The 21,061-nt window shown below is 39.1% G+C and overlaps 1 protein-coding gene across 20 annotated transcripts in view; it reads left to right on the top strand.

Annotated features, from left to right (window-relative positions):
- Cast (calpastatin) overlaps positions 1-21,061 on the top strand; it is a 109,863-nt gene that overhangs the window by 21,895 nt on the left and 66,907 nt on the right. For 9 of the 20 annotated variants that reach the window (XM_006979358.4, XM_006979360.4, XM_076551968.1 and 6 more), the window contains exon 3: positions 6,213-6,284. The exons of 8 other annotated variants lie outside the window; for them this stretch is intronic. In XM_006979358.4, coding sequence (XP_006979420.1) covers positions 6,213-6,284 — 72 coding nt within the window. Of the gene's footprint in view, positions 1-6,212; positions 6,285-18,415; positions 18,549-21,061 lie in introns of those variants that run through there. 3 more of the 20 variants (XM_076551975.1, XM_006979365.4, XM_006979364.4) reach the window with 1 other exon arrangement.

Genomic DNA, 21,061 nt, shown 5'->3' with positions numbered 1-21,061 from the left:
TATCAGCTTGTCTAGGTAGATGCTGGAATCTCGAAGAAGTAGGTTTAAATGTCAGTGAAGCAATGGACTTGCTAGTAGGGCTAGGGCAAGCAGGCAAAGCTTCCTTCTTCCATGTCCTTATATAGCTTCCAGCAGAAAGTGTGGCCCAGATTAAAGGTATATCTTCCTGCCTCAAGATCTGGATTAAAAGAATGTGTCTTCCTGCCTCAGAGATCCAGATTAGAAATGGATCTACCTAATTCAAATTAAGTAAAATTCCCTTACAGGTGTGCCCTCCATTTTTGGATTTTATTTAATTCCAGATGTAGTCAAGTTGACAACCAAGAATAGACATCACAGTGTTTATATATGTTTATTTATTTATGATGGGAGGCATGAGAGGAGAAGGGGAGGGGAAATTATATAAGTACAGTATTCATGCATAAAATTCTCAAAATTCTTTAAATTAATTAAAAAATAATTGTACCTCAAAATACAAAGACCGCACTCCATAGACTTTCATATTACTGTTGTCATCTTTTTGTAATTTGTTTCTATATCTCTTCATTCTTCTCTTTCTTCGTTGTACTCTATCGTACAAAGAAGTATAAAGTCAGTTGGAGTTCTATGGTGCAGGCAGAGCCCTCCCTCCTTGCTGAGTTAGAATATAGGGACAGCCTGGATAGCATTCTCCAGACTCCTTGGCAGCTCAGCTGCCTCTAGACCAGAAGATGAGACTGGACCACCTTGTAGATTTCTACCTAGAGATGCTGAACAGGAACTAAGTAATAAACAAAACAAAGAAGAAAATCAAAACAACAACAACAACAACAACAACAACAAATCGAACAAAACCCTGCCAGAGGTGTTGCCAGAGTGTGTGTCATTGGAATATGAAACAGGGCACATTTTTCATTTAAAATTTCTACATAGCATTAGGAGTTATTCATTAGGCTTGCTCCTTACAACATTTATCAATACTTTCCCCTATCAGAATATCCCATTTACTGTGTTACAATTGCAATAGCACATATTCATACTCTTTTATAATAAAAGCAACTTGTACTTATTTGTGGAGCATTTACATGCTGTACAAAATTTTTGTGAATAATAATTAAAGTACTATAATTCCTGGTGCTGAGGAATCTGCCTGCCCTTTAAAAAGGTATCTTTTCTCTGGATAATGTTTCCAAATAATATGTTTTCATGTTGTAATACATGATTGTCATTTAATGGAGTGACTCTTAAGTATGGAACTGGTTTAACAAACACACCAAAAGCTACATATTTTAGCCAGAGCTTACAAATCATGATCCACGAAGTCTAATATGCTATTAATTAAAATGCATGGGTTAAATGCAAATTAAAAAATAAAAGATGGAAATCTGAACAATGCTGTTTCATATTGTTTTTAGGGTGCATTGTAATGCTTAGAGGTATGAAATAAGAAATGGGTGACTTCAGAACAATAAAATTCAACGATAATCTAAGATAATTTCCATTGTTGACATAATTTGAAAGCCATTTCCCACTGTCTTTATACTATAAAACAGTTTATCTCTTCCCTCAGTTATTTTCACTAAGATTATTATCTGCTCCTCTGTTTACCCAGATATGAATCTGGGTAACTTTGGCAGTTTCAGTTACTATTTGTATGTTAGGAAGATAAACATTTGTTTTACCTTTGAAGATATTCAGATGGTGTGTTAGTCTGTCTGTCTGTCTTTCTTTCCTTCTTCCTTTCTTCCTCCCTTCCTTTCTTCCTTTTTTAAAAGGTTTATTTATTTATTTATTTATTTATTTATTTATTTATTTATTTATTTATTTATTATGTATACAGTGTTCTGCCTGCATGTGTCCCTGAAAGCCAGAAGAGGGCACCAGATCTCAATACAGGTGGTTGTGAGCTGCCATGTGGTTGCTGGGAATTGAACTCAGAACCTCTGGAAGATCAGTCATTGCTCTTAACCTCTGAGCCATCTCTCTAGCCCTTGTTACAGTTTCTTAAGGTAGTTCAAGAAACAGGAATCCAAATCCATTTTAGCAGTTATTTGTGCATGCTAGCTTCCAAGTTAAACCTTTAAAAATTTCCACAGTCATTCAGACACAAAAGTTTGTGTACTCAAAGCTGTTACATGTAACATCAGATTAGTCTTATGTAAATCATTGTGAGCTAGAGTCATCATCCCACCCCCTTGAAGACTCTAGACTGTTTTCTGTGTCTTAAGTAGAAAGACAGGCCAGTGGCTTCATACATTGCCCTTCACTCTATGTGGACAAAGAAAAGAGAATTGCTGGGTTGGGGAAAGGTACAGTCTCACCAACTTCCTTGCATGAGGCAGATGGCATCGTCACTGGGTGTTTGGAGGATATAAACTTGAAGATCTGTATGGTGGTATTTTATTTGTACTGAAATATGATTTTAATTGTATGTTAATAAATAAAGTTGCCCGGGGGTCAAAGCTATTAGAGCCATAGCAAAAGCTGGGCGTTGGTGGTGCACGCCTTTAATCCCAGCACTTGGTAGGCAGAGCTAGGTAGATCTCTGTGTGTTCAAGGATACAGCCAGCATTGGAGACACACGCCTTTAATCTCAATACCATAGAAGACCTGGAGGGCTGTACAATGTCTAGTGCTCATCTAGTGATGAGGCAGTCATGTGGTTGGTTTTACAACCAATGAGAAGGCAGAACAGAAAGTCTATATAAAGACAAACAGACAGGAAGTAGCTCTTTTCCGGAGAGGTCTCTTGGCTCAACAGGCTAGCTGCAGCAGGCGGTAAGGCTCTTAGCTCTGATCTATTGGCTTTCTTCTTTGCATTGGTTCTGTGTTTCTTATTTAATACAACAGTTGGTTACATCTACATTTGGCGCCCAATGTGTTGGCAAGAGTTTACACCTAAAACCTGAGTAAAAAGATTCTAAAACAGAGCTAAAAACAGTTCCTAGTTGTCTCTTTCAAATTAGCGGCAGCCTGTGTGTTTGAGCTACTATGGCGGGTTCCTGGCGTGTGTGCTTGACCTGCAGTATGGCGGGAATGAGGCCTCTACAAGTGGCACATTAAGCTGCGTGGTGGATTTAGCCTTTGCTAGTACAAAACAAAAAAGGTTTCTGGGCTACACACTGCTTGGATAAAAGCATAGACCCATAGATAAAAGCTCCCAGAGCTGGTGGTAAACATACCACCGCCATGTTGGGAAGGTGAAGTGGGCGGAGCCAGCAGCCACAGCGCCATTTCAGTCTTAGAATGCTGCAGTTTAAAGCAATAGGCTCAAGGTAAAATAAAAAAATAAGAATCTGGATTATGTTCTCTTTGATATTTGTAACTGAAGAAAGACATTTGATTGCAAAAGCTGTTGAGTTATGACAAAATGTATATTTTAAAGGTACCTTGACTTCAAACTTTGGATGTAAGTATATGTTATTTTGGAAAGGAGGCTCTGCTTTTGTTTTCATAGAAAGTCAGAGGTTATGGATTTGTTCCAGATTAAGATACATCAGGTTTGACCAGCCAAGACCCCCCCTGAAAGGTCTCCAACGACACCATGGCGCAGATGATCCAACATCCAGAACTGTTTCAAGGCAACTGGCTCAGATGATACACCCTCATGGACTACTCCATAATCCTAAAATTTTCTTTGTGTCCCCATAAGATACAGCCCCCCCCCTCCAGCAGGAAGTAGTAAGAGAAGCTACGCCCAAATTCCCAAATATACCAAGCTGGCTTTGGAGATGTGTAAAAGTTAAAACCTTCCTCTTTAAAAAAAAAAAAAAAGAAAAGAAAAGAAAAGAAGTGCTATGGGATGGTCTGTATGTCAAATTGCTCTGATTGGTCAATGAATAAAACACTGATTGGACAGTGGCTAGGCAGGAAGTTTAGGTGGGACTAACAGAGAGGAGAAAAGAGAGAACAGGAAGGCAGAAGGAGACGCTGCCAGCCACCATGACAAACAGCATGTGAAGATGCTGGTAAGCCATGAGCCACGTAGCAAGGTATAGATTTATGGAAATAGATTGATTTAACCTATAAGAACAGTTAGCAAGAAGCCTAACACGGCCATACAGTTTGTAAGCAATTTAAGTCTCTGTATTTACTTGGTTGGGTCTGAGCGGCTGTGGGACTGGCGGGTGACAAAGATTTGTCCTGACTGTGGGCAAGGCAGGAAAACTCTAGCTACAGATCTGCTTGTTCCTTTATTTTATACTCGGCATGAATTAACTGCAATAGTGATTAACTCAAGTTACCAATAATACATCAGTGTTTTATTAAAGAAAAAAATATAAGAACTTCTTGGAGTCATTTAACCAAGAGTGGTCCAGGTTTGAATTTTCCTTTCCATGCTGTCTATGCCTTCCATCTTCTCTCTGTTGCATGAGTCTGAATCTGTGCCTGCCTAGAGGCTGTCTTGTGATCTGTGTCTGTGTGGTCTTTCACTGTGTGTTTCTGTCCCTAACAAAGGGCTTTGCTTTGTCTTTATTGAACAGCACAGTAAGTGTCCCATGGGGGAAGGAACAGGATACTTCACAGAAATCTTTTAACAGCTTCATAAGGGACTAAGTCACTGGATCCAACTTACCCCAACTGTTCCTGACAACAGACAGTGCTACAAACATCATTGTTCATCAGCCAATGTCCATTAACGTGTTCAACCTTTATGGTGCATTTTAGGCAGTTGCTTTCTACCTCTGTATTTGCTGCCTTCAGCAATTGACACATATGCATTACTCTGGGTCAGGGCATGGAAGAGTACATAATTTAAGATTACAGCTATACCTTAGTTTGGATAATAAACGTTGATAACCTGTAAATCCAAGACAAGTAAAGTTGGTTGTAACATTGTCCTCTTAAAGGCAGAGTACACAATAGGATAGCAGTTTATAGTCTTAAGTGACTTCAAGGTGACTTCTGGTTGTGCGGTCCAGCAAAAGTTCCAGTCTCTCAGAATGTAAGAAGTATTTTCATAATAGTGCATTGTCACAATATCCAACCCTTCCTTGGGATTTATTAAAATTGTTGGATTGTTAGGGCCATATTTTTTAAGTACTTTGTTTCTACACCTTTCCTTGGAAGTTGGCAGTTACATGTAAGCTAGCAGCTTGGTTTCCCTCACTAATACCCACATGCTCCTTATAACTTTCTTCTGGCCCTTTTGCTCTCTGGGGTCTTTTGGGATGTTTTCTGTTGCCCATCTCCAGGTCTTTTCTTCTGTGACATCTAATCAGTTCTTAACTGTACTTGCTTTAATTTTCATCACAGGCACTGTGCTTTTTGCTTATAAATACTCGGCTAATATCTTTATTATACTTTCCATGTCTTTCCCTAACACGTTTAAAACATTTGATTTCAGAATAATTATCGATTCACAGGAAGTTGTAAATATGGCATATGTTGATTACTATATCCATATTTATTATATATTGATATTGATGATATATCCATAGTACAATATCAGTCCTAGGGAACTGATATTTATCCATTATGTATGCATTGTTCTGGCCCTGTTATTATATGTGCAGGTCTGTATAGCCAGCACTTCAATCAAGATACTGGTGTAAGACACAAGACACCTACTCTTGAAACACTGTATGTAAAATAGCGCTGCATTTTATTTTGTCTGTGTATGTTTTATCTTATAACTTTTTAAAACATTCCAGATATGTGTGAATAGTGTCTTGTTCATATGTATTTTTTCCTACCATATTTATCTCAGTTTTCTTCCATTTGTGGATGGCAGTGAGTATGTGTTTAGCACATCATAAGTACGCAACATTCCTAAGTATTGTGTATACTGTTTTCAGTTTCTTGATGTTATAGTAGTTCACATTTTAATTGAAAAGTTCTTGCTTTTATTTTTCTAAGACATTTTCTAAGTATAATTGTGTCTTTAAGATTTATTACTAAAATCACCCTCCATAGAGGTTGTGTCGCTCACTACACATGCTCTGTCGAACCATAAAAAAAGGACATAGCCACTACACAGGGGGTGGCATTTTTGGAAAGTAAAGCTTTATGGTTCAATATGATGACTGCTCAGGGGAGAACTTTTGTGAAACTTGCTTTCCTTTTCATTATTTATATACTCTTCAGGCAAAATTATGAATGATTGTTTACTTTGTGTGTGTGTTTAGTGTATTAATCTGACTGTTGTTTAATAAAGTGTTTTTAGTGGTATGATAATTTGCACACTGTTAAGGTGTTCCCTCCCACTGAAATTAATAATTTCTGTTTCCAAGAAAAAAACAGCAATTTTGGGGAGCAGTCAGCCTTCCAAAAACCATTCTGGTGGAGCTGCTACAGTCACCAAGGTAGGTTATTTCTGAATTCAAGAAAGCCTTTGATCCTCTCTGCTCTACAAGGAAGGCATCAGTCAGTGGGGCCAAGAGGGAAAGTAACAAACACACATACACCCCAGGACCCCAGCCTTCAGTGTCATCCTTTCTTTAGAAAGGCTGCATCTCCTAAAACTCCCTAGACCACAATTGGTAAGCTAGTGTTCAAGTACTGGAGCCTACAGGAGGCATTTGTCATTTGCCACATAGCTGCTTGCTTATTTGTTTTGACCTCTGATTGGAAGGGTATGACATATGAAAACTTATTGGGTATCATATTATTTCTATGTTGGAAGAGAGGATGTAGCTTCTTTAAGAATATTTTATTTATGTGAGTGTTAGGTCCTGTGTAAGCTTTTGTGCACCATACAAGTGCAGGTGCCCTCTGAGGCAAGAGGGTTGGAACCCCTGGAACTGGAATTACATGAGTGGGAAATGAACACAGGTCCTGTTCAAGAGCAATAAGAGCTTGTACCCACTGAGCCATCTCTCCCATCCTGGATTTAGCCACTTGAAATGATTTGAATGATTTAAAATATATTAAAATCATTAATGCTATAATTATTGCTGCCATATAATGTGTTCAATAGGTATTATTATAATAAATATCTGTAGATAGTCTTGGGCTTTTGCATATAGTGTGAGTGAACTTTTGTTCTGTTCTTCTAATTATTTAAAAAGAGACTAAAATATCTCTCATAATCATTCATCACACCAGGTTCTCTGCTAAGTGTTGTGTATAATTATGTTATAAAACCCTCTCAGAACCTTATGTTATTTTTCCTCTACTTCTTAGGAAACAATAGCTCAGAGAATTTAGGTAACCTTGATGAGCTCCCCAAACAATAGAGGTAGGATTGATCTTGGTTTCATGAATTGTCCTTGACAATTCCATAAATTCTGAGTATTTTCTTGCAATATTAACACTTTTGAGCTTTGCAGTTTATAAAGGAATCACTGAAACATTACCTTTCAAGTCCACAAATAAGAGAAAAGTTTTTGTTGGTCCTATTGCAACTCTGTGTGTGATCAGTTATATACAAGATTATCTGAAACTTTATGCTATTTCAGATTTCTCCACACAGTATTTCATTTAAGTACCTGTTCTTTAAAACTCATGATTACCCCATGAAATCTGTTAATTTTTACATTTATACCATTTGTTTCATGAGTGGTTGATATTTTATTGTGTTCAGAATCCTCAAGGTACTCAATCCAAGAGTCAGTGAAAAGATGTTGAGCCTGTAAAATTAGACTGGGACCATTACCACCCAAATTTAAGATCTTGAGTGTATCTATAGACCTTTTCAAATCTCTTTTCTACCAGCCAGTAAAAATGGCAAATAACATTGAAAGACAGTGACTCTTTTTTTTTTTTTGAGTAAAACTGAAATTTATTATATGCCACAGTCATCCTAGGGACCTCCATGCTATATATATAGCCTCTATGGTTCTATGGGTTGTGGTCTGATTGTTCATTTTATATCTAGAATCCACCAATGAGTGAGTACATACCATAACTGTCTTTCTGGGTTTGGGTTACCTCACTCAGGATGATTTTTTCTAGTTCCATCCATTTGCCTGCAAATTTCATGCTTTCATTGTTTTTCTCTGCTGAGTAGTACTCCATTGTGTATATGTACCACATTTTTTTCATCCATTCTTCCGTTGACGGGCATCTAGGTTGTTTCCAGGTTCTGGCTATTACAAATAGTGCTGCTATGAACATAGCTGAGCATGTATCTTTATGGTATGTATCAGCATTCTTTGGGTATATGCCCAAGAGTGGGATGGCTGGGTCTTGAGGTAGTTCGATTCCTAATTTTCTGAGAAACCGCCATACTGATTTCCACAGTGGTTGTACAAGTTTACATTCCCACCAACAGTGGAGGAGTGTTCCCTTTGCTCCACATCCTCTCCAACATTGGTTGTCATTGGTGTTTTTGATCTTAGCCATTCTAACAGGTGTAAGGTGGTATCTCAGAGTCGTTTTGATTTGCATTTCTCTGATGATTAAGGATGTTGAGCATTTCTTTAAATGTCTTTCAGCCATTTGTAGTTCTTGTTTTGTGAATTTTCTGTTTAGCTCTTTAGCCCATTTTTTAATTGGATTGTTCAGTGCTTTGATGTCTAGTTTCTTGAGTTCTTTATATATTGTGGAGATCAATCCTCTGTCAGATGTGGGGTTGGGGAAGATCTTTTCCCAATCTGTTGGGTGTCTTTTTGTCTTATTGACTGTGTCTTTTGCCCTGCAAAAGCTTCTCAGTCTTGAGAGGTCCCATTTATTAATGGTTGTGCTCAGGGTCTGTGCTGTCGGTGTTTTATTTAGGAAATGGTCTCCGGTGCCAATGCGTTCAAGAGTGCTTCCTATCTTCTTTTCTATTAAGTTTAGTGTAACTGGATTTATGTTTAGGTCTTTGATCCACTTGGACTTGAGTTTTGTGCATGGTGACAGATATGGATCTATTTGTAATCTTTTACATATTGACATCCAGTTATGCCAGCACCATTTGTTGAAGATACTTTCTTTCCATTGTATAGTTTTGGCTCCTTTGTCAAAAACCAGGTGTTCATATGTGCATGGATTAATGTCAGGGTCTTCAATTCGATTCCATTGGTCCGTATGTCGGTTTTTATACCAGTACCAAGCTGTTTTTATTACTATAGCTCTATAGTAGAGTTTGAGGTCCGGGATGGTGATGCCTCCAAGGGTTGCTTTATCGTATAGGATTCTTTTAGCTATCCTGGGTCTTTTGTTTTTCCATATAAAGTTGAGTATTTTTCTTTCCAAGTCTGTGAAGAATTGTGTTGGGATTTTGATGGGGATTGCATTGAATCTGTAGATTGCTTTTGGTAAGATTGCCATTTTTACTATGTTAATCCTACCTATCCATGAGCATGGGAGATCCTTCCATTTTCTGATATCTTCTTCAATTTCTTTCTTTAGAGATTTAAAGTTCTTATCAAAAAGGTCTTTCACTTGTTTAGTTAGTGTTATCCCAAGGTATTTTATATTATTTGTGGCTATTGTAAAGGGTGATGTTTCTCTGACTTCTTTCTCAGCCCTTTTATCATTTGTGTATAGGAGGGCTACTGATTTTTTTGAGTTGATCTTGTATCCTGCCACTTTACTGAAGGAGTTTATCAGCTGTAGAAGTTCCCTGGTAGAGTTTTTGGGGTCACTTATGTATACTATCATATCATCTGCAAATAGTGAAAGTTTGACTTCTTCCTTGCCAATTTGTATCCCTTTGATCTCCTTTTGTTGTCTTATTGCTCTAGCTAGAACTTCTAGTACTATATTGAATAAATATGGGGAAAGTGGACAGCCTTGTCTTGTTCCTGAATTTAGTGGTATCACTTTGAGTTTCTCTCCATTTAATTTGATGTTTGCTGTTGGCTTGCTATAAATTGCTTTTATTATGTTTAGAAATGTTCCTTGTATTCCTATTCTTTCTAAGACCTTTATCATGAAGGGGTGTTGGATTTTGTCAAAGGCTTTTTCAGCATCTAGGGAGATGATCATGTGGTTTTTTTCTTTCAGTTTGTTTATATGGTGTATTACATTGACTGATTTCCGTATGTTGAACCATCCTTGCATCCCTGGGATGAATCCTACTTGGTCGTGATGGATGATTGTTTTGATGTATTCTTGGATTCGGTTTGCCAATATTTTGTTGAGTATTTTTGCATCAATGTTCATGAGGGAGATTGGTCTGTAGTTCTCTTTCTTTGTTGCATCTTTGTGTGGTTTGGGTATCAGGGTAATTGTAGCCTCATAAAAAGAGTTTGGTAGTGTTCCTTCTGTTTCTATTGTGTGGAACACTTTGAAGAGGATTGGTATTAGTTCTTCTTTGAAAGTCTGGTAGAATTCTGCACTGAAACCATCTGGTCCTGGGCTTTTTTTAGTTGGGAGACTTTTGATGACTGTTTCTATTTCTTTAGGGGTTATTGGTCTATTTAAATGGTTTATCTGGTCTTGATTTAATTTTGGTATTTGGTATTTATCCAGAAAATTGTCCATTTCTTCCTGGTTTTCCATTTTTGTGGAGTACAGGTTTTTGAAGTATGATCTGATGATTCTCTGGATTTCCTCATTGTCTGTTGTTATGTCTCCCTTTTCATTTCTGATTTTGTGAATTTGGGTGTTCTCTCTTTGCTTTTTGGTTAATTTGGCTAGTGGTTTGTCTATCTTGTTGATTTTTTCAAAGAACCAACTCTTTGTTTCATTGATTTTTTGTATTGTTCTCTTGTTTTCTATTTCATTGATTTCAGCCCTCAATTTGATTATTTCCTGGCGTCTATTTCTCCTGGGTGAGTTTGTTTCTTTTTGTTCTAGAGCTTTCAGTTGTGCTGTTAATTCATTGGTATGGGATTGCTCCATCTTCTTTATGTGTGCATTTAGAGCTATGAATTTTCCTCTTAGCACTGCTTTCATAGTGTCCCATAAGTTTGGGTATGTTGTACTTTCATTTTCATTGAATTCTAGGAACTCTTTAATTTCTGTCTTTATTTCTTCCTTGACCCATTGATGTTTCAGGTGGGTATTATTCAGTTTCCATGAGTTTGTGGGTTTTCTATAATTTTTGTTGTTATTGAGTTCTAACTTTAAGGCATGGTGGTCTGATAAAATACAGGAGGTTATTCCAATTTTTTTGTATCTGTTGAGATTTGTTTTGTGTCCAAGCATGTGGTCAATTTTTGAGAAGGTTCCATGGGGTGCTGAGAAGAAGGTATATTCTTTTGTGTTAGGATGGAATATTCTGTAGATATCTGTTAGGTCCATTTGAGTCATAACATCTGTTAGGTCCTTTATTTCTTTGTTAAGTTTCAGTCTGGTAGATCTATCTTTTGGTGAGAGTGGTGTGTTAAAATCTCCCACTACTAATGTGTGGGGTTTGATGTGCGTTTTAAACTTTAGTAGTGTTTCTTTTATGAATGTGGGTGCTTTTGTATTTGGAGCATAAATGTTTAGAATCGAGACTTCATCTTGGTGGATTTTTCCTGTGATGAATATGTAATGTCCATCCTGATCTCTTTTGATTGATTTTAGTTTGAAGTCTATTTTATTAGATATTAGGATAGCTACACCAGCTTGTTTCTTAGGTCCATTTGCTTGGAAAACCTTTTTCCAGCCCTTTACTCGGAGGTAGTGTCTGTCTTTGGAGTTAAGGTGTGTTTCTTGTATGCAGCATATGGATGGGTCCTGTTTTCTAATCCATTCTGTTAGCCTGTGTCTTTTTATAGGTGAGTTGAGACCATTGATATTGATGGATATTAATGACCAGTGATTGTTAATTCCTGTTATTTTTTTGGTTGTGTTGTGTTGTCCTTCTGTGGTGTATGTTGGTGTAGGATTATCTATTGCTTGATTTTTCATGGATGTGTTTAGCTTCTTTGGGTTGAATTTTCCCTTCTAGTGCTTTCTGTAGGGCTGGGTTTGTGGACAGGTATTGATTAAATCTGGTTTTATCCTGGAATATTTTGTTTACTCCGCCTATGGTGATTAAGAGTTTTGCTGGGTATAATAGTCTGGGTTGGCATCCATGGTCTCTTAGTGTCTGCATGAGGTTTGTCCATGATCTTCTATCTTTCATAGTCTCTATTGAGTAGTCTGGTGTTATTCTGATGGGTTTGCCTTTATATGTTACTTGGTCCTTTTCCTTTGCAGCTCTTAATATTTTTTCTTTATTCTGTGTGTTTAGTGTTTTGATTATTATGTGGCGAGGGGACTTTTTTTTTGGATCCAGCCTATTCGGTGTTCTGTAAGCTTCTTGTATCTTCATAGGTATTTCTTTCTTTAGGTTAGGAAAGTTTTCTTCTATGATTTTGTTGAATATATTTTCTGTGCCTTTGAGTTGGTATTCTTCTCCTTCTTCTATCCCTATTATTCTTAGGTTTGGTCTTTTCATGGTGTCCCAAATTTCCTGGACGTTTTGTGTTAGGACTTTTTTGTCTTTATTGTTTTCTTTGACTGACGAATCTATTTTCTCTATCGTGTCTTCAGTGTCAGAGATTCTCTGTTCCATCTCTTGCAATCGGTTGGTTATGCTTGTTTCTGTAGTTCCTGTTCGTTTTGTCAGGATTTCTATTTCCAGCATTCCCTCAGCATGTGTTTTCTTTATTGTCTCAAATTCATTTTTCAGATATTGGAATGTTTCTTTCATCTGTTTAATTGCTTTTTCTTGGCTTTCTTTGATTTCTTCCCATTTTTTGTTCGTTTTTTCTTCCATTTCTTTAAGGGAGTTTTTTATTTCCTCTTTAATGGAGTTTTTCATTTCCTCTTTAAGGGAAGTTTTTATTTCCTCTTTAAGGGAGTTTTTTATTTCCTCTTTAAGAAAAGTTTTTATTTCCTCTTTAAGGTAGTTTTTCAATTCCTCTTTAAGGAAAGTTTTTATTTCCTCATTGAGGGAATGTTTTATTTCTTCTTTAAGGGCCTCTATCATCTTCTTAATGTCATTTTTAGGGTTGATTTCTTCTGCTTCTTCTGTCATGGTATGTTTAGGTCTTGCAGGTGTAGAATCACTAGGTTCTGATGTTGCCATATAGGTCTTTATGTTGTTGCCTGTATTTTTGCACTGGCGTCTACTCATCTCTTCCTCTGTGAGGTGCAGGTGGTGTCTGTGTCTGAGAGTGCCTCTCTTGTTCTAATTTTTAGTCTTGGTTTAGTAGTGGTTCTTGGTTAAATTGGTGCTATTGGGCTATTTCTTCAGGGGCAGCTGATTTCGATCGGTGAATTATATACTTATGATTCTGGTGATCTGGTTTGGTGTCTGGGTAGCACCTTCTTCTGTGTTCTCAGGTCACTTTTTGTTCATTTGTCAACTCCTCAGCTGATCTTGTTTCTTCAGACTTTAAACTGTAGGCATCTGAATCCTCTCCCAGATGGGTTTCAGCTGAGCAGGGTAGTCTCACCAACACCTCCAAGTTGTTGGGTTTCACAGGATCAACAGCTGGGCCCTGGGTTGTCCTCAGACGGAGTGTTCAGATTCGTTCTGGTTCTGACCCACGGAGATAGCTTCTTCCCCAGATGTTGGGGTTAGGGGCGTTCCTGTTCCAAGCTGCAACTGCTTGTCTCCGTCCCTGGGCCTGTCTACCTCTGCGGTCTGCCGCCGGGCCTGTATGTCCCTGTCAGCTGCCGCTGGGTCTGTCTGCCTCTGGGGGCCACCACCAGGCCTGAATGTCCCTGTCGGCCGCTGCCGCCGGGCACGTCTACCTCAGCGGGCTGCCGCTGGGCCCGTCTACCTCCACAGGCCGCCGCCACAGGCCTACCTGCGTCTGCTTGTCTCCGCCGCCGGGCCTGTCTACCTCTGTGGACCACCGCTGGGCCTGAATGTCTCTGCCGGCTGCCGCTGGGCCTGAATGTCCCTGTCGGCTGCCACCGCTGGGCCCGTCTACCCGACAGTGACTCTTAAACACAGGGATGCTTTGCTATTTTAGAGCTGCACTGTTTTCACCTTTGTTGCTGATACTGGGGACCCCACAACACTGCTGCTCACCAAAGAGGTACTGTTTCTTCAGTCTAACAGCCCGAAGTTTGGATTTACTCTTTGCCGTGTATTTCCTTAGTATAACTGAACTCAGCAGAAGATGAATACAATCTCTGTTGTAATGGCTGCTGCAAAGGGGGAAATGAAATAAAATTATGAAGTGCTGCACTAGGGCTGGACAGCTGCCAACTCCTGGGAAACCTGCTCACTGTGGTCCCTCTGGTCAGTCCTCAGTATTTGTTGTTAAGGTGCTGGAGAAGATTTTTCAAGTCTTAATTTTTATGTAATTGGGACCTGTATTTAACTTATGTCTAAATTATGCCTTTAAAATATGATCTAATTCATTAGCAAACCCATGGTATTTAGTGAAGTCATTTGAAGGTTCCAGAATTATTGTTAACTGCAACTGTTGGATACTCAGTACTAGTGAGCAGAACACAACACCTAGTTTTTTTTTCTCTAGAATAGGTATGTGAGCTGAGAGGCCTTTTCCATCAGGGTTTTTTTTTTTTTTTTCACACAAGAAGCTACAAGCCCTCCTTTCTGAGGTTGAGTGGTCAATAAACATGTTCTATCTTTAGAAACAGAAGGAAACTGGAGGCATTTTGACCACATCTTTTTTGTTTTAGTGTTTAAAGGTAAACTTGGAAGAATATATATTTTTACAGGGTTTAATTGTTCTCTCCAACCTCTCTCACAACCTTAATTCTTAGGTTGTATTAGTTACCTTCTATTGCTGTGATCAGATATGATGACTAAGGAACTCAAAGAAGGAAGAATTCATTTGGACTTTCAGTGACAGAGGGAAAGAGTCCATCAGAGTGGAGAGAGATGGTAGCAAGCCGAGAGAACACATCTTCAACATCAGTCCCCAAGCAAATGAGTGGACTGGCTGCATGGCTGCATGCCACCAGTGCAGCTTCCTCCAGCAAGGCTGTGCCTCCCAAACCTCTCTAAACAGCACCACCTACTGGTGACCAAGGATCCAAGTACAGTAGCCTAGGGACGACATTTATCATTCAAACTGCCACATAGGCATTCTCTTATTTCTTTTGATACCTTATTGAAAGGGCTACAACTCAGTAATAGAATCTCAGGCCTTGATGAAAAAAGCAGGGGGTATTGGTGTGAGATAAGTGAAGACTTTTCCTGCATAATTACCATAGTACATATAAGAAAGAAAATATCCCGAAACAGAGAAGTCATGACCAAATGGCAGATAGAGGAGGCTTTGAGGTTTAGTCCTAGTTTGCTTGATTATGAACACATTCAACATGACAGTTAAAATAACTAATGACTGTATAATTATTGATTTTATTGGTATTCAGAAATAAATACATATTGGATTTTATGCTAGTGATGTGTTTATAGAATGTTCCTGCCTACTCCAAAACAGAATTTGTCCTAACAAAGTGAGTGATTATCTCTGTAAGCAATATCCTATCTGCCATGTAATATTATAGGCTTAAAAGATCCAAAACTCTTATGTAATTTAGATAGATCTAACTCAAAATAGTTACTGCAAAATGTTGAGCACTAAAAATTCAATTTTTAATAAATTGATAATGAACACTAATGAAATTGTAGACATTATATAGACTCTGATTAGAGTCATTATGACAATAATTGTGATGTATAATTTGTCATCCAGTTTTATTGCTGGAAGTTTTCTGACAACTATTTGGACCATCAAAATGGCTTCTATAGAATATCTCAGTAGAAGAATGTGTTACTAAGATATAATAGTCAAAGTTATTTCTGATTAGAATCCACCCTGTCTAGTTTAGGATAGAAAAGAATTTCTTCAGGGACAGTAAGCAGCTCATAGGCAATCACAGGAATCCAGCAGAAGGAGACTCAGGCTTTGTTGCTTGGAGTATTGTATAACAGCACATGGAGCTTCTCTGCCTAAATCCTGCTACAACCACAGCTCAGCATTTACCTCAGTTAGGGCTGATACCAGAAACCGTTGCTGTCAAAACCTTTCTGTAGAACTGCTGTCCTTGTGGTTAGAAGCCTCCTCATGCTGCTTATTTCCAAGTTCATCTTAACAGCAACAAAAGATTTATTTTTATTTATGTGAATGTGTATGTCTATGTGTGGGTATGGGCCATGTGAGTAGGTGCCCTCAGAAGCCAGAAGAAAGTGTTGGATCCCCTGGGCCTGCTGTTTTAGACAATGGTAAATTGCCCCTGTGTGGGTACTAGGAACTGAACTCAGGTGTCCTGAAAGGGCAGCAAGCACTCTTAACCCCAGCCTTCTCTGAATTCTCTGAGTATAGCATATTTGACTGGCCAATGTAACAAACATGACTCTATCTTTCTACAAAAGACTACAGATATATAATTTTTCTACATTCTAGTTTTGGGAGACACACTGTTGAAATGGAAAATTGGCAGTATGCTAAAGATTATTGAATATACCATCAGCTGTCAAGTGACAAGTATCCACTAAAGATTGAGAGGCAGGAGAACTCTCTAATTGAACAGAAAGTTTGGTTAGGTCACTGATGGTTTGTTCTTCAGCAGCAACTTGTCTGTAAACAGAAGAAGCTGCAAGCAATGTTTTCCTTAATCTGAAAGGGAGGAGATCAACAAAAGGAAAGCAGCCATTGGGGGAATGCTTTGTGCATGGGTTATGTTCTTTTAACTTTGGTACCACAGTTCCTGTTTTTCTTCTCCATAATCTGTGCCAGGAACTGGATTAATTCTGATGTTCAGAGTTAGATCCCCTGGGTATCATGTGGTTTGTGAGATGACTCAGGTAGATAGGAAACATTTTTATTTTAATAATTATACATATACTTTAATGTACTACAAAGTGGCACATTAAGTTCATAATCATAGTAATACTTTTGCTTAAGACAAGGCTAAATTCTGATTTTAAAGGAAAGTCTATTTTAAAATTAGTATTCATAATATAATTGTAGCTGATTTAAAAATATTATGTAGAGTAATGTATAAGTAATCAATGTTTGGCAGTGCATTCCATGTTATTTTTATATGCAAGTGGATCATTGGGAGTTACTAAAGTAAATGAGATTTCTGATTCAGAAAGTCTAGGGTGAGGTTGATGCCCTGCTTTTCATACAAGCTCCCAACTGTTTAACGACTCTGTCTTAGGTTACCTGTGTATCAATGGAGAATTTGTCCAAAATGAAGATGCTCAGCTTTGAGGCCAAGGAATTGATTCCCAGGGTGGAGCAAGGCCTAGTATTTAAGTATTGAGTCGGCACTGCCAGGAAATGAAAACACCATATGATCTGAAAATCACACTCACTCAGAGGACAAGCCTCAAAGAACATGACAGGCACAGCATTCCCTGGCAAAGGAGGCAGTAAGGAACATGCTTGCTCCTTTCTGAGCCGGGAGCCCCTTTCTCCCTGGCTGAGAGTTTCTGGAGAGAGTACTCCTATCCCGTGGTTACTATTCTGACTCATCTGCAGCACAGAAACCCTCCCTCCTCCCACTTTTCACTGAAGAAGTCACAGCTACCTAATTCTGGGAGCTCCGAGCCGGGGTTCATGCCTATTGGAGTATGTCCCAACCAAGTCTGTGCTATTTTTATCAGGAGGAAAATAACTCAGTGAAAAGTAGGACTGAAGTACCTAACTTCTCCCAAAGAAAGGACAATTCTAGCTATAAACAGGAAGTGAAATTTAGGATATATTCTCATTAAGAAGAATTCTAACAAGATTTTTTGGGGGGATTATAAAATGTTAGCGTTGGCCAGTTGGGCATTGTTTTACTTCTCAGGCTCTATTTGATGGAAGTAAAAGGAAAATGAAAACAAGTCCATTGTGTGGGACACCCTAAGTGGGAAGGCGGAGGGCGGCACCTTCCCTGGCTGACACCACAGTTAAAGGGAAAGCTCCCTCTTTTGAGATTCCCAGTTATCACCTCTGGGTGGCTGAATACAGCACTGAATCTTTGCCCAGCTCTTGTCCTCTCAGCTGGGTCCTCTGTTCCTCAAACACTGGTCACCATCACTCCTCCACTCCAACCCCAAGCCCGACGACTAGAGTGGTTATCTTAGTTGGTCTGTGGCTTTAGGAAAACTTAGATTTCCACATGTTTTGTTTTTTTTTTTAAATATGGTAAATAACTGCATCAGTCACTCTATAACTTGGCTTTCTTCTTTCAGTCTAGAATAGCAGTATCAATTTATGCATTCACACATTTTATTCAATAGTTTCAAATCCATTCTTTGAAGTTTTCAATCATGAAACTGTATAATGTACAATGGTTTAGTACAATTTGTATTCTGTTATACTGTTCTTAAGAATTTATATAATATACAGTTTTAGGTGTTTGGAATCCGGGATTATAACCTTTCATTAGCTTCAGGCCTTCAAAGGGCTATTTAGGGAGTGTACTGGTGAAGGGCGCCCACCATTGCTGCTTATATTGTTAATCAAGAAGTGACATTCCGGAGCAGTAGACCTGTCATCCCCTGCTGCGTACATAGGGCACATAGGGCGTTTGGTCTGTATCACAGGCTGTGGGCTAAGTTAACCAGTCTAGGGAAGCCAAGCACCACTAGGGAGCAAGCACCAAGGGACCTCAGCCCAGACTCGCTGGTTCAGGGCGATCATCCTGCAGAGCGGGGCGGGAGCTGCGGCAGGCCCCGCCTCGCCCTGTGCGTCACTCTGAGGGCTCAGTTTAGGCTCGGAACTGAAAGGCAGAGGTTGAGTTTCAACCCGAATGCAATCATCCTCTAAACCAAGCTGAAGTCCGACGTCACTTTCACGGTGAGTACTGATTTGGGTCGCTTTGCTCCAAAGCCGCCTCTGTCTTTTGCAGGCCCTAAGCATCCCCTGGCCAGCTGACTCCTGGCCGGGCACTCGTTCTCTTACTGTTGCCACGACTGAAGCTATCATTTCTCTACAGATAGGTTCTAACTTTGAAGGAGTTTGCCCCCCACCCTTCCTGTCTGGAACACTCTTACTGACCTTACAGCTGGGAATTTATCAGCTGACAGGACATGAAGGTTTACGAAACCGGGGTTTGCGTCCCCTGGACCTCATATTGCAAGTACAGCAGCAGCTATCTAATGATTTGGCTTAACACTTTCTGGTCTCCAGCATTAGACGCCTGCCCCTTACCCGACCCTGGAGGCCTGCGCCCACCCCCTTCTCCCCGGGGGCCCCCAGTCTATGACCTCTGTTTCAGAGAATGAGCTCACTGTGCGTGACCTTTCTGTGTACCTGACACATACTGGGTGTGGTAGGGCAAGTGTTGTAACATGTTTTAGCTCTGTTTCCCTGAACACAAACCAAGACTGTAGTAGGATAACATCACTGATAGAGACTTCTGCTCTTTCAAGAACATGGTGTCTTCTCAGAGATTTCAGGATGTCTCCCGAAGTGTTAGGGCCCCACATTCTCCAGTTGTTTACTCTCTGAGAAGCAAGCTCATTATTCCTGCTGTGCATGCACCCTGAGAAAATGAGGCCAAGAGTTTATGCAGCTCCCCCTTATTCAGTGGGACTTGGGAGCCAGGAGTCTTTAAGAACAGACCACCTGTGCATCAGTGCTTATTCAGAAGCTCTGGAAACTTCCTGCCTGTCAGACAGAATGTTTTTCTAGATAAAATTTCTGCATTGCAGAGCAGTTCAATAAGGAGCGGCACGTACTGCTCAGAGGCAGGAAGTGTGTTCTCTGGCCAAGAGCTGATATTTTACTTGTGGGAATGAGTTTGATTTTTCAGTATCTGAAAGGAGTATTGATTTCATGGGGATGTGGTAAGGGTTTACACTTGGGCTCTAGAAGCATAAAGGGCTGAAGTGAAGTGGCAGAGGTTAGCAAATTCACGGCAAACTAGAAAACTCACATTGGAGAGTGATGGAGAAGGAGAAGAGATTGGGGTGAGAGGCTAAAGAGGGAAAGCGTGTGTGTGTGTGTGTGTGTGTGTGTGTGTGTGTGTGTGTGTGTGTGTGTGTGTTTGCGTGCATGCCTGTGTGTTAACTATTTTTGTATCTGTTACAAACTTGTGCTTTGCAAACTGTGAGATGGTGTTTATGAAGCAGTCGTTCTGATACGAATGCTGTCTGTGTTGCAGTTCAGTTTTGAGAGATGATTCCTAGTGCATAGAAGGAGCTGATTACATAGAATTAGTTTCCACTAATTTCAGTTTCAGTTCCTCTAGTCTCTGGTAGAACTGGACAAGAATATATCTCCCCCACAATGAAAATGTAAGAGGTATAGTATAAAACAATAATTTAGAAGAATGGAACCAAAAGAAAACCAACGAAAAAGGAGTTTGAGCTAGCTTCTTAAAACTGGTCAGGTATTAGTTTCCCTATTGATGATTTATAAGAACAGCTATGCCTATATCCTTACCACTTCTTAGGTAGAAATACTTCCCTTCCTAAAATGTGAACTGTCTGATGAAACTAGGCTTGTATTCCTGTACACACATATGTCTTTGCATCTTCTCCCTTTTTATAGCTTACAGTTCCTTTGTTTGGGAGATGATGTGAATCTGGAACATATGTATTAGCATCCTTTTGTCTGGCCTGAGAACACATATTTTTCTAATATGCTCTATAGGACTTCTGGGAAAGCACAGTTGTTCTTCATATGTTCCTCTGAATGGCTTGAAGGAAAGCACATCAGCTACCCAATGCTTTTCAATGGATTTATTTTGGCACTTTCTGTGACAGTTCTGAGTTATTCTGTTACTTCATATTTTAAGGATAATTTATAACATCTAGAACTTGAGTAAGTCTATTTATTTGGACGTTAGCTATTTAGGTAACAACTGTACTCATGCTAGTAGCAAAGAGGCATTGCTTAGTTCATGCACAGTAGTCTTCTGTTGTCTATACTAAACAGTAATAAGTTATTTCAAAGTGACTGCAATAGACCCCATGAAAATAGGCTAGCATAATTTGTATTGGAATGATGTTAATACTCATTGCTACATTTACTGAAAAATACTGTGTTCTGACTTACCCTGAGTATTGATATAACATGGTAGTGATGAAAATATAAAATACTTTTATTGTATCCATTTTAAAGATTAGGAAAGTAATATCCACCCCCATTTATTATTTCTTAGTATATATTCAACAGCTCTCTGAAAAATACTTCCCAAACATTGAGTCTTAATGCATGAAAAGTTATTACAGTCTCATTTGGCTGCAGTAACCTTGGTTTTCAGAATTTAAAGTTTACTATCCTGTGAACCTGCCAGAAACACAACCTCATCTTTGAAACTCCACACATCTACCATAGTGCCTTCCACAAAGCACTTACTCAAT

This window comes from Peromyscus maniculatus, chromosome 15 (assembly GCF_049852395.1).
Source record: "Peromyscus maniculatus bairdii isolate BWxNUB_F1_BW_parent chromosome 15, HU_Pman_BW_mat_3.1, whole genome shotgun sequence".
NCBI lineage: Eukaryota > Metazoa > Chordata > Mammalia > Rodentia > Cricetidae > Peromyscus > Peromyscus maniculatus.
This window is presented reverse-complemented; position numbering and strand designations above follow the sequence as displayed.